Raw genomic sequence first — 17,336 nt, 5'->3', positions numbered from 1 at the left:
AAAATATAAATATTTTCATACGGGACTGAATCGTTATTTTTTGCAACACCACAATGGCAACCTCCATGAAAAGTTTGACATTTTCTGTGTCTCGATGTATTTGGAGAAACAATGGAATTTTGAAGCGTAATTAGTTATAATATATCTATCTACGTTAATTTTATAACTTGGTTTTAAGAAGAATTTTCATACAACGTTTCCATTAAGCACATGTGCTCATCGTTCAGACTGTAATCCCTTTCGCCGTGTTTCAGGACTGTGCCCGGAGCTGTTTTCTTATTTGGCCGCCGGCACGAGACCACAATTAAAATTCATGTGCATTTCAGTGTACACATTTGAGCAGATTAAAAACATTCCACCGGCACAAATTGAATAAAACTTCTCTGGCCTAAAGATATGTACAAACAGGTTTTTATATATAAATTGCAGAAAATTTTACCATCATTTTCTGAAATTAATACATATAACTCGGAGATGGGGTAAACATGACAAATGAACAGAGTTAAAAGTCCTAAATTTTAACCTTCTTCCACTGAACCAAATCACAACTTTTAGTCAGAATTGATTAAGGAAAAAAATCCCATGTAATTTTAACCTATTTTCTACCAATTAGAGGCAAAACTTCAGCAAATAAGTTTCCAGTAAAAATATGAAAAAATGTGGAAGGTACCTACTACCAAAGTTGGAACTATATTCGTATACAATGAAACCCAAGGGGAATTAATTGTGTTGTCGTACCTGTTAGATAGTAAATGTGCTCACTTTGAATAAAAACTGCACTCATGTCAAGATGAACCTTGTTTGACCGCAAGTACAAAGTTTCATCATGATTAGTTGAAAAATATATAAGTTATAGCAAATTTAGTATCAGTGGTACATTGCATGACTCGCATGTCCAATGATCGAAGGAAATAAGGCCCCTCTAAAATGTACATTTTTTTTTTTTAATGCAATATTTTTGTGATTTTTTACATTGGTTGCATCATATTATGTGTATTTGATGCAATGAAGTTCACTTTACTCAAGTTCCAGCTACTTTAAGGCCAAAAATTGGGTTTTTAAACATGCGGCCATGGTCAATGCACTTTTAGACCATGTATAGGGGTACACATATGAAAACTCATTTTATGATGCTGACAATGACTTAAATTGATCAACTTCAGACATAAAGTGGTCTACACATATCAAATGTACATTGAAAGCAATAAGAAGTGGTTTCAAAGCTAAAACTGTCACTCCAGATCAATTTAAACCAGACCTGTACAGATCTTGTTCAAGTGCAATTGTGTCCGATATTCAAAGTTAGCCTTTATTTGGGTTTTGAATGATAAAAAAAAACTGAAATAAACGTAAAATAATGTAAGGTTCTAAGCTTATCATGTACATAAGCACACAGTCAGCTGTATTTTTTCAGTTTTTCTACAAAAAAAATCATTTTTGAAACCTTACAGTGTATGTGGTACTTTAAAATTAGGTGTTTTTGAGACATCACAAGGTATATTCATGTGGTGACTTACACTAGATGCATGAATGTCAATGGAATGAATATATGAGGTTTTTTTTACATTATTTATATTATTTACTAGCAAATACAAAAGATTCAGGCCAATAAAACACATATCTGTGATTTTATAGATCCTAAGACAAGGCTGTGAAAACCCCTGATTTTGCCATATTTCATTGACTGGGTTCATAAAAATTACACTAAACTGTCAGATTTCTGCCTAAACCTTGTTCATAAAGTATGCTTTTTGTTGATTTGATGTTCCTAGTGTATAGTTAGAGGAGAAAAACTCAAAGCTGTACAATATTTTCCTCACTGTCTATATTTCATACCTAGCACCCTAGCAAAAGTGCAATTTCAATGGAAAATCCCATAGAAACCATATTTTTTATTTTAATTTCAGAAAATAGAGAATAAAGGGCCAAAATCTTCATATTTCGTGTAGATTTACTGATTCTTAAAAATAAACACCAAATTACCCCCAGCAAACACTGGCAAATAAAATTTCTGATACCCAAGCAACCCCCTTATTAGGCACGAGACCAAAATTAATTTTCAAGTGCATTTCAATATACACATTTGAGCAGATTAAAAAACTTCCACCGGCACAAACTGAATAAAACTTCTCTGGCCTAAAGATATGTACAAACAGGATTTTATAAATAAATTGTAGAAAACTTTACCATCATTTTCTGAAATTAATACATATAACTCAGAGATGGGGTAAACATGACAAATGAACTTAGTTAAAAGTCCTAAATTTTAACCTTCTTCCACTGAACCAAATCACAACTTTAAGTCAGAATTGATTAATGAAAAAAAAATCCCATGTATTTTCTACCAATTAGAGGCAAAATGTGGAAGGTACCTATTACCAAAGTTGGAACTATATTCATATACAATGAAAACCAAGGGGAATTAATTGTGTTCTCGTACCGCCCACTGACGGCCAAATCAGAAAACAGCTCCGGACACTGAATCCCAAAAGGGATTACATTCTGTGGAATCATAACTAATATCATTAAAATTTCAAGAAATTGCTTATTCACACACAATGCTATAAATAATGTATTCTAAATGCATTAACAATTTGCAGAAGTTAGTGTTTGATATGCCAGCAAAGGATTTTTTTTCTGTTTTGAAATTGTAGTCATGTGATCATTTTAACAGAATTAAACATTAATTAAAAAAAAACTAACTTTGCATTAAGTTAGGGTCTTATGAAAAATCATACACTTGTAACCAAAAACAAATAACCTTTAATGCAAAATGTGCTTTTGTAAATTACACAAGGCTATGTGAAATTTAAAATCTCTTAGATATATGTGAATAAATTAATTTTAGATGAATACTGTAATCTGATTGGTTAAAATAATTTTGTAATATCTCAATGGATATAAAAATACTGACATGCCCCTATTCAGTTAAATATTTCAATAATCAATATTTTCATTCGTTCTAACACATTTACAGTAAATGGTCATAACACAAATAATAGAAACAAAGTATGTAATTTCTGACAACAACAACAAAGAAAAAAGAAAGATGTAAAGTTTGATTAATGTAGGAACTTGCGCGGTGATGACTCAACTGTGCAAAAAAAAAAAAAAAAAAAGCGTAGTAAGAATATGTGAGAGGTGACAAAATAAAGTGCAAATAGACATCATAGAAAGAGTGGTTGTAAATAATTACAGTATAATTTGGGGTTTAATATTAATTATTTTGAAAACCGAGTGTCTTAACATCTCATTATCTCAACAATTTAAAGTTAGTGGTCTTGACATTTACTGATATATTCAATGAAAGCCTTGAGGACTGTTATTGAACTGCTATTCAAAACAAATTGTATTTTGTTTTCTGTTAATGAGTCAAAGTTTTCATTATTACTTTTAAGCTTAGTTCTTTTCTATATGAATTGTAGGTTGGGCAATGAATAAAGAAGTGCAATTAATCTTCTATTTGCCCAGTGGTACATTTTGTGCAAATTCTTTTATTTTGAGGCATATTTTTATAGTGACTATTCTCTATTGCTAGAGAGTGGGCACTTATTCTATATTTACAAATTTTTGACCTGTCAGACTTATATCTACAGACATCAACATAGGAAGGCCTTTCGTTTTGTCTATAGATAGTTTTATAGAAAGATAATTTATTACTTTCACCTATTCTACTATTTTGGTTTCGTAAGGTTTGATCATGGAGTCTTTGTTTGATATTAGATCAGACATTTTTGATAATTATTTCAGAGCTACTTTCCTCATGTTTAAAGATAAAAATATGTTTTGAAATTAATTTATAAAAATTGGCTATGATAAAAATTTTGTCTATTGAAAAATAACATAAATTTTCCGTGCGCATATTTTGTTTATTGCACTTGGCACAATAAACAATATGCACATGGAAAATTTATGTTATTTTTTCAAAAATTTTATTATTGCCAATTCTTAAATAGCCATCTTGCAAAAATCAGAAGGAATCACTAGTGTTGGTCACACACAGATTTTACATTCATATATTTGTTGTAGAGCATAGATTTCTTATATATAACTTGTCGTAATTGTTTGTTCATGAAAGGTGCTTGCTGTTCAACATTTTTGTGTCTTTTCTTTGGAATATGTTTATCAACAATGGTTTTTATTTCTGATTGAAAGTCATTATAAGCACTGTTTATGTTTTCTGCATGGTCAATTTTGCTTGAAAGTTCAGCATTTGTCAAGTCTTTGATGAAAGCTTCTTCGTTTGTAGCTTTGGTATTCTTTGAATGGTTTTCTAATAGGTGATATATTTGCTTTAATTAGAACAGATATTGCGGACATCGCCATGGTTGAAGTTGGTTACATTTTGTAAAAGGTTTTTACGGTTTGTAAGAATTACATCATTCAATGTTGGATCGGCACATTTCTTGAAGCATGTTGGCCCTTTTACATTGTTTTCCAGATCACAAATATCAAGTATATTTCTTAATGGAGTATTTTTCTTTTCTGATTATAAGTTACAATTCAGATCAGCCAAGACTATTATGTTGTCATATTTCACTTCAATTTTGTCATAAGTTTTAATAACATTATTTGTAAAATCATTGTCCAAGATTGTTTGTGGTCGGTTAAGTCCTGATATTAACCACTTTTTATTACTAATGGAGATTTCTACTGAAATTGACTCTACGATATTGCATTCTAGGTCTCTTTTTCTATCGCAGGCCAAATCAAACCTTAAATACATAGCAAGGCTGCCACCACTGGCATTGGGGTCTTTACGGTGTAGATGGTAATCGTCTGCACATAAGCTTAATATTGAGCTTGCTAGATACCAAGGTTGATCCGTCCCCCTACTTTTTTGTCCCCAAGTTTATCCATCCTCAAGTCATTCCAACCCCAAGTTGCTCCGTCTCCTCTGATAATTATATTGTATAAATTGCATGAATTTATGTGTATAAAAAATTGTGTCATATACCGAAACTTGTTCTTTACAGACTATTTTATGAGTATATGATATTTTTTTCTTACTGAGTAACTGTTTGATGTTTGTTATATCACTAAATCAATCTTGGACGCTGCGTTGAGCTGTTAAAATCTCGATTAAAAAAAAACTTCAATTAACTAATTACTTTTCATTTTGTAATGTAATAATCATAAATGATTACTTGAAATTGTACTCAGTTATGTCTAGTACTAATAATATTTCATGAACTATAATTTATTAATTTATATTGTAAAATTTAAGAAAAGACATATAATAAAGGATAAGATAATATATTTTCAAAAGTTATGCTTAATATTTGAATTCTATAAATTCATAATGCATGATGCATCAAGTTTATGATAGGGGATGGAATTACTTTTAAATAGGGGATGTTTGCAAATTAAACTCCATAGATGATGAACAACTTTCCCTTTTAGAATGTACTCATTTAAGAACATCAGTGCTGAAAACTGCAAAAAGCTTTCCCTGTGTATTTAGAGTTTTCATGTATATCAATTTAATAATAATGCAATTGTTGAATTATGTGATCATGCCCCTTATGGACCATTGATTGGTTTTTGATTTACATCAGGAACCTGTAAAAGGGACCTACTGCTCAACTAATTTTGATGACGTTGATGAAACATTTTTAAAACTAAAATATCATTTTTAAATTTGTATATAGCCATATATATGTTGCCCATATAGATTAACAATTTCTAAAATTCAGGATCAGTGCCCTTATGAGCTAAGAACATAAACTGATTCTGTACATTTGGTGTATATTTTGTTAATATTGATACTGTTTCTTTCTTACAGATAAGCGTATTGTTAACAATGTTCAGCAAAACAGAAGTAAATCAACAGATAATGATAGGTATAGTTTTATTATCCCCTTGCAAACATAGTAACAATTTCAATACTACAGTTTAGTATCTCCATCTCCCCATCAATCTCTTACATCCTACTCTCACTGGGGTAAACGTATGTTGGTAACTGTCACCAACATCCCAACATGGCAAATACAAAAACATTCTTTATTCTACAGCACAGATGGATGAATCAAACATAGGTATATCAGTCTTCATCATTGATGCCGATTGAAGCATACATTAGCCATAAAAATTCCTTTATTGGCTGTATTCCATGATTTTTTGATAGTCAAATATGACGGTGAATGCATATACTTATAATGTATGACTATGTGGTGTTAGTAACAGACTTTTTAAGATGAGGGTATCTGACATATCTGGACAAAGAAATGTTGTAGTATATGCAATATACTGTATGCCTTAAGTAAATGTTCAGCTAGTATCACAGACTGAGTTAGTGTGGTCGTCTCAAGCTACACCCTGCGAAGTATTTTCATTTAATTTGGTTGGGCCTGATTTCTGAATATATTTTTATTATATTTCTCCAACCCATCTAAGTAATCATAGTTAACCGACTTCAATCTATATGAACTTAAAAAATGACTTTGGTTTATGCGAAAGTTGTGGAAAGAATTACATTGTATATGTAAACCTAGAGGCTCCTAGATCACCAAAGAAAGGTTCAATTGGGAAGCAAAGTTAACATGCTGTACTTGTCAAAAACTTTTCCTAAAGGACAGTCTTTTTGTCCCATGTGATTTTCATGTCGAGGTTATGGGGCCAGAAGTCAGTTCTTAATAAATTGAAACTAGTACATTTGTTGTCATGACTTTGGGAAATAAAATGCTTTTGCAGAGCATAGCTAGATATGGCAAATTTTATGCTTGATACAGTTCTGAATTTTATTGTGGTTAAATATTTGACACAAAATATATACATATATATAAAAGCTTGATGGGAAATCTCCCTTTTATATATATAAAGTCCAAAAATTTGAAGTAGGAATTTCTGAAATTTGAAACAATTGAAGCAACATCAATAGTAATTAACTATTTTCCAAAGTTTTATGGAAATGAATGCAATCACTACTGAGTGGAAATCAGCTCCCATAACTCTAAATCATAATGCCAGAAATTTACAAAATTGAAAAGGAGTCTACATCAAAGTAAATAAACCTATTCACATTTTTATTGACATTGCTGCAAGAGTTTTTGAGTTATAGTCCAAAAACATAAAGTCACCCAATTATTTGACATATTTTAATGAAGTCTTGTAACTGAAAGAGGAAAAGGCAGAAATTTACAAAAGTCAAAAGAGAGCTCACATTAATAAAAAGAAACAATTCACCAAAGTTTCAAAAAAAATTGTGGGCAGCATTTTTTAATATTGTGTGAAGTATGTATGATGGATGGGAGGATGGACAAATGGACACTGGTAAACTATAAAACATCCTTATTAGACAAGCAGGCATTTAAAAAGCAAAATACCAATGTTATAAGATATAGTTGAATTTCATTATACATGACTATTATCAGCAGCATTAGAACTAAATAGCCCTGTATTTAGAAAATTACCGATAGGATATTGTCCCTAAAAAATGTCTCGAAGAATTAAAACATTAAACATTTGGTTAAAGAATGAGCTTGTATTATAATAGGGAGAAAATGAATAATCAGAAAAAAAACAAGCAACAAACCTCATTGTTCCAAAATTGGTACTGTATTGTACATTATAAGCACAGATTGTGTAAATTGGTTTCCTTTCAGAGGTGGATCGAGGATTTTAGGTTAGGATATATAAATAGAATTAAAGGCCAAGGGAAAATAAGAAAAGACAATTTTTGGTGAAGAAATTGCAAAATATCATGAAAAAAATTTGGGGGGTATGACGGGTTCACCCTGTATGAGGATATACTTACATTGGTATATGCCATGTAATTTTTTTGGTTTGCAAATTTATAACATCCTGTAGCCTATATATTCAATATCCTTTTATCATACTTCAGTGCTTTACTAATTTTTAGGTATTGTTAATTCCTTGCAATCCTAATTGTTTTAAGTGTTTTATGTTTAGTGATTAAACATTCAACTTAAAGTACTATTGACAAGATTGAAATAAGACAAACAAGATCTGTTTGTTGTAAAGTTCCTGGTTGCCTTGATTTTAGTTACGGTCATCTTTTGCTATCAGTAAATTGTAGAATACAGCCAAGAAAAGGGATTTTATATGGATGACATACTCTTCAAATTTGTTCTGATGTACCTATGATATTTGATTAATCTGTCGAAGCTGTAGAAAATGGGGGAATTTTAAAGAAATTAATCTTGTCCATTTATGCATCTGTCTTATAGGGATGTCGGTAAATGTAGTTACCAACATTAGTTTAAACCTAGTGCTGCTCTGGATTTTGATCAAATTGGTACACATCATGTACATGTACATGTAGTTGCATTATTTTGTAAGGTCTGAGATTTAACCACATGACATAATTGTAAATGTTGTAGAACCAACATCTTCCAATGGATTTTCACCTTACTCGATCCTTACAAATTGATTTTCAAGGTCAAAGGTTAAGGTGATAGTTTTTAAGTTTCCTTTGTAAATAATTAATACTAACTATACATGTGTACTTGTTGATAGTCAGTGTAAACCATTAAGTCATGAACTTAGAAACATTTGTTCTGGCTGACTGAAAAATTGAAAATCCTGTCTGCATTTCATCATAGAACATTGATACTTGAGTACACACACTTACAATAATCATTTAATTTTAATTATAGAACACACTATGTGGCATTATCAGAAGATGAATCTACTGTGATTTGCTATCATCCTGAACCAGATTTTCCCTATGAATGTACAAAGGTAAGCCATCACATAAATGTTTTTGTTTACAAGACAGTTAGCCATTAGACTACATATTATCTGGTAATAGACTAGACAAATTCTATGCTGAAAGTCAGTCATAAAATTTCTGATTTCACTTGCAAAAGCCTTGTGCTTACATAAGTGGTAAAAAGATGATATATTAATCACAAATATTATGATTAATTGATGGCAAAATATGTGCCATCATACAGAGCTATTTGACACGATACATGATGTCGAGAAGTTAAGTCTGTCATGTGTAAATTGCATACACAGAGTTTAAACAGATAGTTAAAATTTGTTGTATTAAAATCAATATTATTCACTCTAGGTTGATTATATTTCTGTGATCTGTTTTGTAGACAATATATGGCTTCCTTATTCAACATTCTTTACAAATATTAATTGTCATGAATAGAATATTAGTGAGTGTAAGCATTCACCTCAAACAATCGTAAAGAATTATTCATTTCTTATTTCAAAGTTACCTTTACTTTTAATATATGAATTTCTGACTAAAATGAAACATCACATATACCTGTATATAAAAGAGCTTTAAAAATTGCTATTTGAAACACTGTTTTTATAGCCATTACCAAGAAAGGCAGAGGAACTATCAGAGGTAACTTAAAATTAATTTAGACCAGTATTCTGGTACACTTTCTCTTTCATTCTATTTATTTAAGCCCTTGATTTTCCGAAATAATTTTTCTTAAACTGTCGATATAATAATTTACTTGATCAGAATATTATAAATACATGTACACAAAAGTATGAATCAATATTAGCAACTTTAGGTCTTAATTTGATGGGGAAGTACAATAGTACATGTACCAGTAATCTCTTAGGTGGATCAATCAGCAAAAATTTCACTTTTATGCAATATATTTAACTTTTTTACTATTAGTATTTCAAATTTAGTGATGGAAAAAAAATGAATATGATGAAATGCAACAAATGCACCACATATTGAACCTAAATACAAAATACATGTAGTAAATACTATCAGAGACCTCCAAAAGTTCTTCAACAAGTGTAAACACACCTTTAAGTAAGATCTGGAAGGCTCCAACAACAAAGTAATAAAATCCATAGTAATAGAACTATGACAATAATACATCCAATTATCTCTATGGATTCCTCAACATACACCATATAGACAAAATGAGATATTGTACTATTGTTGTTTCATTTGGTCAACTTAAGTTCATTTGTATTAGATATCTTGAACATAGCTTTCAAAGTTTGCATTACTGTATTTAACGCTAAAATATTATCAAGATATTTAAGAGTATTATTAAATTGATGTTTTGAAGGATCTTTATAGAGTTTAGCCATGAACTGAGATTTGTAATAGTACAGATATAAATCAGCATTATATGTTTATCTCAGGGAGCCTCAGCTTTAAAAGTACAACACCTTCAGGCTGACCGTCTCAGGTTAAGGAAAGACGGACCTACAGAGAAAGAATTAGCTCAGATGTTTCATACAACAAAACATCAATGGGCACCTATGTATGTATAATATACTTTAAACATAGTATTTGTTGTATGCACATTCACATTTTTACTGTTTCCTGGTGGAATGATGGACATGAAAAATAGTACATGCAAAGTTGATTTTTTACACTATGAAATGTCAATAATTATACCTGTGTGAAAAAAAAGTTTGGGGGTTGTGGGGGGTTATCTAGGAATCACTGCAGATTTATATTCGGGCCATGACTTCATTATTGTTCTCCGACATGGGCATACCATATTTGGCACATGGGTTTATTACTGTGAGACCTCTATATGTATTTGACCCTTGACCGCAAATTCAAAATTTTAGGTTTTTTATTTTTTAGGTGTCTTTAACATGTAGATATTAGAAAAAAACTTTTTGTTATAAACAAGTAAAATACAAGCCTAAAAGTGGATCAAGTAAGTGCATTGTAATTGAATGCTTTGATTGGTCATCAATCCTGTCTGATTTTATAGTTACAACATTAATATATATATTTAAAAATTTAAAAATGCATACCTACCTATCAACCAATTGCAGACGCTTTATAAAGAAAGTTATTTCAATTTAATCTAAATATGTACTTGAGTTTGAGACCTGCAATGTTCAGATCAAATTGTTATTGGTTTTTACTTAGCAAAATTGCAAGTATAGGAAAATTAGTTACATAAGCTTATATCTAATGGTAGGACTTACAACTATCAGAAACTGACTAGTGAATTCACAACAATAGGTACCAAGCTAACCAGCATGAGAATTGGTAAATAGTAGAACATGACAATATAATCAAAATCTATATACATGTAGAGGAAAAAATTATATTTGTGCATTTTTAGTTTTAGTTTTATAAATTCTTCGGGATAAAAAAGAGAAATTCACATATTAAGTTGGGAATACATGGCGTTGAGCGGCTGCAAACCATTGCCAACGATGGCATATTCTTTTCAAGTTTGGATATGCTGTTGTTTTATGTGCTGAAATAAAAAACTAATTTGGTTTTTACAAAATTTGCTTGTCATTTCTGATGGCAGCCATTTCTTTTGCAAAAATAGGAACTTTGACCATTTTCAGTGCAATAATTTGAAAAGTAATTTGTTGTTTCGTGTGACAAAATGAAGGTGAAATTCAATAATTACCTTTTTAGACTTTGTTGTGTAGGAGTTGTGACAAATTTGTCTCATTAATTTCATTGGTTTAAATCAAATGATGTCATTGGAGGGAACTCTGGAGTTTTCATAGTAGGAGGTTAAATACCTAAACCGCAGACAACAAGAAAATGTCTGAGGGTTGTAGGTTCACTTCCCTAGATGAAGACCATTTGATTAAGATAAATGATGAAAAAGATGCAAAGGCTACAAAAGGAGTCATAGCTGGAGCTGTTCAAACATTACAAGAATATTTACAAGTGAACAACGGTCAATTTAAATCCCTAGAATTTTTGGAGACTGCTGACATGAATGGCGTTACAGGGATACTGACGAAATTTTATGGCGAACGGTAGTTTTTCAGTATAATAAAACACTTATTAACTGGATGTGAGGGTAATACCAGTTTTATTGTCCCAAAGTACGAAATATTGTCCATGGCATACCTACTATGTAACTCTTTACAATAAAGAATATTTATTTTATCTGTTTCAGGCCGCAGCTGAAATACAGAAAATCAAAGCCACCAAAAGACAGGGACAGTATTTAGAAATGAAATCAATTAAGAATAGTCATAATTTGTTATCCATTTAATACCTATGATCTTTATGGTATAAAACCTTGTGTTACAATTTCAGTAAGGTCTATAATATAACAAATTGGGGGTCAAATATAAATAGACAATGAAAAATTTGCTGCGAAGGAAAATGACTCGAGATTAGAAACCAACTTGACCCTGACAGTCTCAAAATTAGACCTCTGTATGGCAAGCCAAAGTGGACAAAAATCAATATTTTGTAGTATTAGTAAATGAATTTTTAATATTAGGAATTCATTTTGTAATATTAAATATTCATTTTCTAATATTACAAATTCATGATTTAGTAATATTAGAAAAAGAATTTGAAATATTAAAAAAATCACTGCTACATTGCAAAATGATTTTTTAATATTACAAATTCAATTTGTAATATTAATAAATGTGTGATATTTTGTAATATTACTAAATCAGGAATTTGTAATATGAGAAAATGAATTTTTAATATAAAAAAGTATGTTTTCTAATATTACAAAATAAGTGTTTTTTAATATTAAAAATGATTTTTTAATATTACAAATTTATTTTCTTATATTACAAATTTATTTTCTTATATTACAAATTTATTTTCTAATATTACAAAATGGATTTCTAATATCACAAAACTATTTTTTAATATTAAAAAATCAATTGAATTTCTAATATTAAAAAATGATTTTTTAATATTAGAAATTGAGTTTCTAATATTAGAACATGTATTTGTTGTGTTTTTTCAATATTAGAAAATCATTTTGTTATATCAAAAAGTGACTTGATCGCAATGCGATTTTTTAATATTACAAATTCATTTTCTAATATTACAAACTCAGTTGGTAATATTACTAAATTGGGAATTTGTAAATTAGAAAATGAATTTTTAATACTACAAAATGAATTTCTAATATTAAAAAATGATCTTGTTTGTATTAAAAAAATTATTTCCTAATATTACAAAATATTGATTTTTGTCCATTTTGGCTTGCCATACAAAACTGTTTATCAAGAAGAATTTTAAGGCATAGCATCCTCTAGATATGAGAAAGTCACATTCATTTTATGTAACATTATTTCAAAAACTGGCCTGATTTTTGCTGTTTTCATTTCATAAATTCTTAAGTCTGGATAATGTTTTGAAATGTTCCCTGTGTATTTAAGGCATTCACATTGACATGCTGGTCAATAGCCGACTGATAATTTTACACTGTGTAAGTGAGGGGACAATATCAAGTGAATCTCGGGTGTTTGTTTATTTTTTGCACTCTCTGCAGAATTGAATAAATGAACCTGCAATGTCAAATCAGTTTTTGATATAATTTTACATAAACTTGATTCAACTTTTTCATATCTTAGGGGTGATATGCCTTAAAATGTTTCTATATACACGTTTGCCTGTAGTCAGGGGAAAATACATGTACGTGGTGAAATTAAGGCCCTATTTGTCCAAAGGTAATGATAAACCCTAATTACTCCTGCAACGTAAGAGGTTGTAATTCCGTTCCTCCATACCCCAGCCTCTCACTTCCGAGCGCCATATTGCATAACGCTCGTTCCGCCTTTCTTTCAAATCGGCAGAATTATAGTTAACTATTTGCCATTTAAAACGCTTTAAATAGTTTCTTTACCGCAACACGACAGAAGGTGACTAAACTGGAGAAAAACAAATGACCTACCCGGTGAGAAAATCCAGCATACCTGGAAATCCTTTGTAAAACCAGTTAAAATGAACTTCTTATTGGGTTGTTAGCTCTTTGAGTGTATAATTCCGGTTGACAAATTTACGGATTTCAAAATTGGCTAAAACGAATTGCCTTTACCAACTTTAAGTTCGTTTTGTCAAAAAACATATTGCATTCCGTAAAATAAGTGACCTAATTCAAAATGGCTGGTCATTTTGACAACTGTCTTCATTACAAATGTTTTCTAGGTAATTAACAAATATGTAGGATTTTATCGCTCGATTTCCGGTAAGTTAAGCTTCTTCTATGTAAATAAATGACTTAAAATATTTTAAAACACATGTTTAGCCTTACCCTACCGGTACACCTGGTCCATGCTCCCAGTTTTAGTGGAGTCCGAGTTGCTCATTTGCTTTTGTTACTTTGTATGCATGATTTTAGTTACTTTATGTTCTTTGTCTGGTCTTTGTCCCTGGATTGCATTCTTTTGATTACCGCTATAACATTGGTTCCCTTGATTACTCTTTAAAACAAACTATAGAATTTTATGGTCGTCAACATAAATCATCGTTATGGTGTAACCATCTGCACCATGAAAACTGATTTGTTCTAAGATTGAAGTCATCACTACAGAAGTTTTATGGTCGTCATCATGAACTCGTGGATCGTTATGGTGAATCCATCAGCACCATGAAAACTGATTTATTCAACGGGTCATAGTTTTCCTTTCCTTGTTTGTCTACCCCGGACTTGACTTTTTATGAGCAACTCGACGGGTGTTTCTAGAAAAGCAGAGGACGCTTACCCTACCGGTGCACCTGGTCCATGCTCCCAGATTTTAGTGGAGTCCGAGTCATTTGATTTTTTGTATATATGATTTAGTTACTTTATGTTCTTTGTTGTGTATGTCGGTTTCCCATGTCTGGTCTTTGTCCCTGGATTACATTCTCTTGATTACCGCTATAACCTTTGTTCCCTTGATTACTCTAGCAAACCATAGTAGTGCAACGTATTGGGAAATATGCCACGTTTCTCGCACGTTAAAGAACCATTCTGTGGTATTCTATCGGAGTAGAAAACATTGGGTTCCGCCGCAGAAGGCTAAATTGCCCGATCCTACCCACATCTCCCTAAGTGACAATCAACATTTGTCGACCCCATTATCCTTGTGTCCCATTCCTTTTTCATGTGATCATCATTTCATGTTCAATTGATCATCCATTTCATATTCATCGCCTGAGTACAGCTGAAGTATTGCTGCTCGGGCGTTAAACCCCAACAATCAATCAATCCAAATAATAATGCCGTCTTGGGAGGCAAATTTTTATTTTGCTTGGTTGCATCCCTTTGAAGCATCAACGTCAGATTAAAACAAATCCTTAGCGAACGTCATGATTATCTGGACTAAGACTTACAGAAATAATGAATGTCAGAACATGCAATCCTGTGAACTTGACATTTATATTCTGCATAATGATGTTTTCTAAGAAAAAAATGATATACCCAAGTGTCAAATAGGGGGGATCTGTGTACATGGATAAAGGACAAAACCGGGAATACTGAAAATAAAGGGATCAAAGGACAATAACCACATTTTATTAAAAAAATATAATTATACATAGAAACGAGCAGCACCAACCACTTTTATGTAAAAGTGAATTTATATCTGATGTCAAATATTCTAACAAAATAGTGTAGATGTATAGCGTTATAGTTTTTTATTTCCTTTCACTAAAACCTACAGAGCAATTTATTGAAAATAGATGGCACTCCGTAAATTAACTTACAAGTGAATTCCTTTTTTTACCTCCTTCTACCCGAAATTAGTTATAAGAAATATATACATAAGTTAAAAGAAACAAAATAGATACATATTGTATGTATTAAAAAGTGTAAAATGTTGACAAAATTCTAATTTGAGTCAATGAATGATTTTCCTCTAAATAAATTAATTAAAAATGAACGTCACACATCTCCTTGGCAACAACTGCACCTTTACGTTCACACTAGCACCTATAATGCTTCGCATAAACTCCACCTAAATTTGTTGGGTAATTTAAACCATGGATCCCCAAGAATTATGACATTCACATTACTTAAAATGGTCCGGAAAAATTAATTTGGGTTGAAACTTGGTTAAATGGCATAGTGTTACTTAATGGTAATAGAATTGAGCGGTCCCTTTTTGCTAAATGGTGGAAGTTAGTAACCTCCAAAATCAATCCTAACTTTCCTTTTGAGTATTACACTTGTGGTACAGTTTCATAGCGGTTCATTGCCTTTTACTCAAATTATTACATGTAACCGGAAATAAAATAAACAACAGGCTCCCAGGAGCCTGAATCGCTCACCTTGTTCAATTTTGCCTTTCAAGGGCAACAAATTTAACAAGGAGATGTCCAACAATTTTGACTCAAGAAGACTGGCAAGACTTGTCAGAAGGACCATTTCAGCATTTGGTTGAAAATTGTTAGAAAAAATAACAAACAAACAAACAAACAAAAAACACGTCATATTTCACCTTTCGAGGGCATTAACTCTTGCAATGAATCGTCTGCCAACGTTGATCCCGTGAAGACTCTTGTAGACCTATAATGACGATCAGTATGAGCAGTTTGAGCGGATCGAAAATCTCCAAATCAGTTCTACAAAAAAAACTCAATGGAATATTCATACCAAGTTGGTTCCAACTGGCCTGGTAGTGTCAGAGGAGAAGATTTTTGAAAGAAACAACGATAAAAATGGCAAAAAAACTTTGAAAAAGAGCAATAACTCCAACATGGCTTAACAGATTAAAATGAAAAATTTACCACAGATAGATCTCATCATGCTGAACACTTGTATCCTCATCTTTCAGAATTTGGCTGAACCTAACGGTTTTGGAGATATATGCGAAAAACTACTGTCACATTCGTATGTTCTATTTTTAGTAGCAGCAATGTTTTTCGACGGATCGAAAATCCCCACATCATTCCTATGCAGGATACCACAAGGAACATTCATACCAAGTTTGGTTCCAATTGGTCAGGTAGTGCCAGAGGAGAACATTTTTTGAAAGAAATAACTTTTAAATGGCAAAAAACATCTAAAAGGGCAATAACGCCAACATGGCTTAACAGATTAAAACGAAAATGTGACTCAAGATAGATTTCATCATACTGAACACTTTGACTCGTGTCAGAATTTGGCTAAACCTAACGGTTTTGGAGATACATGCGAAAAACTACTGTCAGATTCCTATGTTCTATTTTCAGTAACAGCTAGCAATCATGTTTTTCGACGGATCGAAAATTACCACATAATTCTATGCAGGATACTCCAAGGATCATTCAAACCAAGTTTGGTTCCAATTGGTTCAGTAGTTCAGAGGAGAAGATTTTTGAAAGTAAAAACATTCAAAACTAGCAAAAAACGTCGAAAGGGGCAATAATTCCAACATGGCTTAACTGATAATACGAAAATTTGACTATAGACAGATATCATATTATTGAAAACTTTTAGCATTGTCAGAATTTAGCTAAACCTAACGGTTTTGGAGATTTATGCGAACAAATTGTCTGACCCATCTGTTCTATTTTTAGTAACAGCGGCCATGTTTTTTGACGGATCGATAATCCTTAGATCAGTTCTATGCAGGATACTCCTAAGAACATTCATAGTAAGAGTGTGGAACATCAAAGACATTCCTATGCTTTTACTGGAGTTCTATAGTTAAAATCTATAAAATGC

The 17,336-nt window shown here is 31.4% G+C and overlaps 1 protein-coding gene across 1 annotated transcript; it reads left to right on the top strand.

Annotated features, from left to right (window-relative positions):
• Window positions 1-34: 34 nt before the first annotated feature.
• LOC148627556 (large ribosomal subunit protein mL42-like) lies at window positions 35-11,991 on the top strand. Its single transcript, XM_088574710.1, has 6 exons — window positions 35-126; window positions 5,786-5,843; window positions 8,619-8,703; window positions 9,296-9,328; window positions 10,099-10,220; window positions 11,850-11,991. The coding sequence occupies exons 1-6, from the start codon at window positions 54-56 to the stop codon at window positions 11,902-11,904; spliced, it is 426 nt and encodes a 141-aa protein (XP_088430836.1). The 5' UTR covers window positions 35-53; the 3' UTR covers window positions 11,905-11,991.
• Window positions 11,992-17,336: the final 5,345 nt, after the last annotated feature.

This window comes from Perna viridis, chromosome 1 (genome assembly GCF_037379345.1).
Source record: "Perna viridis isolate PV_CMFRI_1.1 ecotype Kerala chromosome 1, ASM3737934v1, whole genome shotgun sequence".
Lineage (NCBI taxonomy): Eukaryota > Metazoa > Mollusca > Bivalvia > Mytilida > Mytilidae > Perna > Perna viridis.
This window is presented reverse-complemented; position numbering and strand designations above follow the sequence as displayed.

Excerpts from the sequence above, each read along its gene's own strand:
- LOC148627556 (XM_088574710.1), top strand. The coding sequence starts at position 54 with ATGGCAACCTCCATGAAAAGTTTGACATTTTCTGTGTCTCGATGTATT. Across the intron at positions 5,844-8,618 it reads AAATCAACAGATAATGATAG|AACACACTATGTGGCATTAT; the intron begins GTATAGTTTTAT and ends TTTTAATTATAG. Across the intron at positions 8,704-9,295 it reads TTCCCTATGAATGTACAAAG|CCATTACCAAGAAAGGCAGA; the intron begins GTAAGCCATCAC and ends CTGTTTTTATAG.